Source organism: Uloborus diversus, chromosome 2, assembly GCF_026930045.1.
Source record: "Uloborus diversus isolate 005 chromosome 2, Udiv.v.3.1, whole genome shotgun sequence".
NCBI classification, from domain to species: Eukaryota; Metazoa; Arthropoda; class Arachnida; order Araneae; family Uloboridae; genus Uloborus; species Uloborus diversus.
Genome location: NC_072732.1, coordinates 86,801,153 through 86,807,337, shown reverse-complemented (window position 1 = coordinate 86,807,337; position 6,185 = coordinate 86,801,153). Strand labels below are relative to the sequence as shown.

Below are 6,185 nucleotides of genomic sequence, written 5' to 3'. Positions count from 1 at the left end.
ATTGAAACGATTCGGCATTCCAAACATTTTTTACCATTTGCACGAATATTTCCTGCAAGAAAGAATTTAAAAGTGGAAGGAATTCAACCTTCAAATTTTTAATCCTTTCCTGACAGTAAATAGTATTTCATTCAAGAAGTGCAACTCGGCTACTTGAAACTGAGATAAATCCAGTCGTAATTTGATTTAAATTTTACATAGACTAGACATACAGATACATAAAATTGATTTAGATGGTGAAATGCATCTTTTAAACAAAAGAGAAAAACTTAAATTTTCATTATATGAGTTAATTTTAAAGGAACTTATATTTCATAGAAATTGATTGCTTTTGAGCTTCAAGATAGGGTTCCGGACCTGGACACCATCTCCAGGGGTGGCTCTAGCAGTTTTGCCGCCCCGGACAAATTTCCAAAGTGCCGCCCCTCTCCATGGTAAAAAAAATCAAACATTACAATTTTTGCATTACAAATATAGTCCCTTCTTTTGGGTAATTCCTCTTTTTTTTTAAATATAAAACATTCTTTCAAAAAAAACGATAAGCCCCCACCCCCACCCCCTAAAATGGTCATGCTTGAAAGCAGTTTCGCGTTGTCTTCACGTATTCATCAATTCATCAATCCTAAGTACGACCATGGCTTTCCTGCACTTGGGCTGTGCCACCAGAAAATATTTATAGGGGGGGGGTACGCTTAAAAAATACCCGTATCTGCTAGAGGGGTCTGGGGGTTCTCCCTCGGAGAATTTTTTGAAATTATAGTCTTAAGAACGCAGTTTTAGACGCTCTGTGGCGGTTTAGACGGTGGAAAGTTTCAGGGGGTCTTTTGAGGGGGGAATTTTAAGAAACTGAAGTCTTAAAAACACGATTATAGGCGAAATGTGTTGACTTCAGAGTAAGGGTTGGGTCTTCGATGATTTTTTTTTTTTTAAATAGATTTGAGATGACGTAAACTTTTCACCCCAATTTTTTGACACTGAAGTTCCAAAAGGCAGTTACCGACAAACTTTCATGATTACAGGAAAGGGCTCTTTGAATCTCCCCAAGAAACATTCCAAAAGAGAAGTAATAAAAAGCGATGTTTTTAAGCCATTTTCAAGGACTGGGGTGAGGGTTAAAAGGTCTCATCTTAATTTTTTGAAATTATAGTTTTTTCATTTTCAGATTGCATACGGGAGCATCGTCTCAATGTATTAAAAGAGGACTTCGCGCTAAGCACCTCAACAAAGCGTCGTTTTTAGACGATTTGTATGATATTAAAAGCAGGGTGAAACGAGATTTGAAGAGCACTTTAATGATTTTAACTGAGGGAGGAGGCTTCCGAAGCGTAGAATTTTAAGTATTTTCTTATTTTTTGATCGTCTAGTAAAAGTAAAAAGAAAAAAAAAGGAGAGGTGGGGGTAAAACAAATATGAAGTGTAGTGTGGGGTGTGATTAACTAAGAAATAATCTGTAACTATAGAAAAATTTAATTTTAAGTTTCTTTTGAAAATAAATTAAGACTTTTTCACGACAATCGATATTTTTTCCCATTAAAATTACTTTGTTTCCCTAAGGAGCATTAATTTCTTCTCTTTAATAGCATGGAACATTTTTTTAAAAATGCTCAATCTAGGAAGGGGGTGGGGGAGAGAGAGGAGTCCTGTGCGCGATCCAATTCCGACAACATGCAGAAGTTCAAAAACTGGACCATCAAATATGTATCATTATTTAAAACGTGGTAAATAATATAAATAAATACCTTTGTGCTGAACAGTAAAGTAACATAAAGTAACAACGTCTAAAAAGCACAAATTCTGCGAATTTGTGCTTTTTAGACGTTGTTACTTTACGTTACTTTAGTGGTATATAATAATTACTTGCTACGCAATTGCAATATCCCACGGCGCCCCTCCCCACGGGAAAAAATAAAAAGGGATAAATTGACAGTAAATACATGCCAATAAACCTTTAATAGATCATGCCAATAAATAAACAGCACAATGAAATGAAATCAAATTTATTAAAGCTGTACATTAAACTAGACAAAAAAAAAGGGCACTTCAAAACAAACACCAAATTAACATGTCTTGTATTAAAGACCTCGAAACATAGCTGGATTATCAAATTATTGGAAGAAAAAAACAATTATAGTATTTAATTAATTTAACAATATTTCTTGAGAACAGACAGGATTTTGGAAGTGCTATGCATTACTGACAATTAAAGTGACAGCAAAGCAAAATACTAAAATGGACGAAAAAAATAGAATCGTTATTTTAAAAACATTAACTCATCTTTTTTTTTTTTTTTTAAATAATCATAAAGTAGGAATGCAATTAAACAATTTTTGTATTGGTGCATATTTTCATGACAGCTTAATGAAAATTACTTTATCGTGTTGTACAAAAGTTTTAGAAGTCAGATTACTGTTTACCGATGTTTCTCTTCTTGTAGTAACTTATAATAAAAGTTCAGTCTGCATCAAGTCTGTTAAATAACTAAAAATGAAAAAGAATACCAGGACAAAGGTTAGAATTCAATGTGTACCGCCCCCCCCCCCCCTCCTCTAAATTATTACTACTGCGCACCTTAAATAAACACATTTAAAAGGCTTTTTTTCTTACTTTTAATTCTGCAAACTTAGTGATTATTTTTTTTTAAATCTATTTGTTCAGCTAACTCATGTTCAATAGCCAATGTAGCTAAACCATTTAACCTATCTTGAAGAGTTGTGGAGCGTAAGAAATTTTTTATTAATTTTAGTTTTGAGAAACTCCTCTCTCCACTTGCCACACTTATTGGCAAAGACAATAAAATTCTCAAACTAATAGCTAAATTTGGTGCGATATCAAGAGTTGAAACTAACGACAAAACTTCAATTGGGCTTTGCCTTTTTCGTAATAAGGCGGAAACTGACACTATTTCGTCTGCTAAGTCCACTGCACTTATGTCTTGTGAATCTCCATCCGTCAACACTAATTCTAAATCTTTGCAGTGTTTAATTAACTCTTCTTTTGGGGTATCCCTTAAGTCATACACATTGTATAAAAATTTAAAAAAGCTGCTGTGGGTACTCATTAATTCAAACCTACTTTCTAAGGCATTAATTGCCTGATCTATTGTAAAAAAGTAAAACACTATTTTGAATTTTAATTTCGGATCTTCCACTGGATCATCTCGTGCTTCATACACAAAATGAGTACTTTTTTCAAGGCGAATATTGGGAAAACGTGAAAGTTTCTATGCTAAACAAACTAATGGCGTCAAACAGATACAACGTATGGCGTCAAAATAATATGTCAGAGGTCAGCTAGTATTTTTCAGTCTTACGAATCTGATAGGTGCGAGTTTTACTTGCGTAAGACTTGCACTAGTCAGATTCGATTAAAAATGCGTTTTTTTTTTTTTTTTTGAAACTTTATTCAAAAGTAGTTTCCAGAAATCGCTACAAACTACTTTTTTTTGTAGCGAACTACTCGCTACTCTACTTTTTTAAAAAAGTAGTGCACTACACTACAAACTACTAAAAAATGTAGCTACTACAGTAGCGTCGCTACTTGTAGCGCGCTACTTCGAACCACTGGGAATATGAATATTGATACTTCTTTAAATATGCAGAACTTCTTGCTTAAATAACTATTGATTTCAAAAAAAGTAGAACTTAGATCATGAAACAAAGCCACATAATTGTTCACTGTATTTTTATTTTATTCAAAATGTTGCAATTTTTAAAAAGATACAAAAGTTAATAAACATTAATATAAACATGATGCCAAGTAATCTTGAAATTTATATCTAAAATTGAGCAGAAATGAAGTAATAGTATATTTACCACCAGAGACTACACGTTTAGCACTAGTGAGCTCTGGACGCTCACTTTTAGACAGTTCTTGACTCACCCAAGAAGAAACATCATTTTTTATATCACAGGAAGGAGCTGTTAAAATTCAGAATACATATAAATAAGTTATACATAGCAAGTGTTTCAAAAATCAAGCAAAACTAATAAAATTAAACATGATGTATAATGATAAAACGTTAGATGATTTTATTCAAACAACACACGTGTTTGAACAACAGACCAATTCAAAAACAAGAAATTTTGTGAAAAGTTGTTTTGGTATTTTTTAATACCTTCTAAACATTTCTATGTAATTTTGTTACAAAATACGTGTTTTGTCATGATGAACTGTAAGTCTACTTATTTATGGATTTGCTTCACTTATTTCATATTACACGGATTATTCGGATTTTCAATCCTCCCGATTGCCGTTAGTCCCAGTTAAACTGAATAAACAAGGTTGTACTCTAGTGTTGAATCATTTTTATTTTATAGTATGAGCTGAGAACAGCTAAAATTTACTAGTTTAATAAATTGTCAAAAAAGTCTTACATCTACACATTAACGTACTGGATTCGTGGTATGGCTTAAAAACGAGTTTATATTGGCGCTTTAACCCCAAATCTTCTTTCTGTACCCCTGCAGTCTAGTAACATATCAGTATGTACTCCACTTTGTATTTGGTACTTATATCAACAAATTAATAGCAAGAAATGAAAATTAGTTTTGCAGTGCTCAAGTTTTCATATTAATTAGTTAATCCGAAATTAATATGCACCCATTAAAAACGTTTCGGAAAAAATGAAGCTTACTATTATAACAAGCTCTGAACAACTACACTTACAGTGCAAATAAAGTTGGCCAAGGATACAAAAGATTTGATGGCAAATGCTTTGAATTCTAGTATTAAAAAATCCTCTTAATAAAAAATAAGTAATTTGTACATGTACAAAAATTGATAAATAGATATGAATATCAAGCATAAGTAAATAAAGACAAGATTATTCTGGAACCTTGTCTGTTTTTATTTATAGGATTTTTAGTGGATGGTTTCAAATGAGTTTTTCTGGTGCTCTAAAATCAGATAAGATCGACTAATAGGTCATAACTCATTTGTCAGAAGATTTCAATGCAATTATGTATATTGTATACAAAATGTGTAACAAAAAAAAAACTCATTGCTCACCTTAATTAATGAGCAGATTCTGTTTCCGAACCAAAAATATATTGTAATCCAGAACATGCATGTATTAAAGTGAAGTTCTCCATATGAAAAAAAAAGGAAACTTGTGATTAATCTTATATCCAACTCTTTGCTTTTGAAATCATAGCAGGAAAGTATCTAAGCATGTGCCTGCTTTGAATGCACGGGCAGGCAAAACTATAAGCCGACTAAGATGTGCATGATCCCGTGATGCTATAGAGTCTTGAAGATCAACTGCTGTCTAAAGCACGAATGCAGTTGGCGTTGAGTTAGATATTACAAACAGAAACTAAATGAATGAGATTTTTGCACATTTGTTGTCTCAAATGACACATGTACAGTGTACACACGCCACTTACTTAAAATGAATTGATAAAATTTTCCTCCAATGCTTTTATTTATTGTGCATGCTTGATGCTCCAGTTTTTCGCAAACATGAGCTTTATAAACCACAAGAAGAAAAAATATCAGTTTTAAGTTTACATTTCTTCTCCTGCAGAAAATCAATTTGAACTAAAAAAGTTGTACTAGTCCGCAAAACATCTAAAACCTCCTTAAAGCCAAAATCGTTCTTTTGTGAAACTTCAATTTTGAAAAATCCCCCCCCCCCTCCAGTGTTTTTTTAATCTCAGAACAACCCTATTCTGGTGTTTCAGAGAAGAAAAAAGCTTATTTCATTTCAATGAAAATTTGAGACAACAAGAGGATGTAGTTTTTATTACCCCACCCCCCCTCCCTCCTCCAGAACAGGATCACTGGTTTGAGGGGGCCCAGAGCCGGCCTTAGCACATGAGGGACCCGATTGGTGAAATCTGGCGGGGCCCTTTGCAGAATGGTTGTCCAAATTTGAGAAGTGCCGATCGATTTTTCTGATTCGGCCAATTTTTCGAAACTGCCGCAGTTATCCGTCTTCCTTCAAACTTCTACTTTTGATTTTTGCTTCTTTTTTTTCTTAAGATATGAATGAATGAATGGCCACAAAAATAAGTGTAAATTTTAAGAACATAAGAAAAGTAGCTCTGTGAAGCTTGATGCCTAATCACATGCGGTTGGTGCACGAGAAAATTAGGGGGTCAAATGAAGTGTGGGGGTTAGGAAATGACCCCCTGATACTGATTTTTTCTTCTTTTTTTTTGTAAAATTGGACGATATTATGAAAT

General features: G+C 33.2%; 1 protein-coding gene across 1 annotated transcript in view; it reads right to left on the bottom strand.

Annotated features, from left to right (window-relative positions):
• Positions 1-6,185, bottom strand: part of LOC129216396 (electron transfer flavoprotein subunit alpha, mitochondrial-like) — a 73,385-nt gene that overhangs the window by 51,418 nt on the left and 15,782 nt on the right. The window contains exon 7 of the mRNA XM_054850610.1: positions 3,813-3,917. Within this exon, the coding sequence (XP_054706585.1) occupies positions 3,813-3,917 (105 nt within the window). The remainder of the gene's footprint in view (positions 1-3,812; positions 3,918-6,185) is intronic.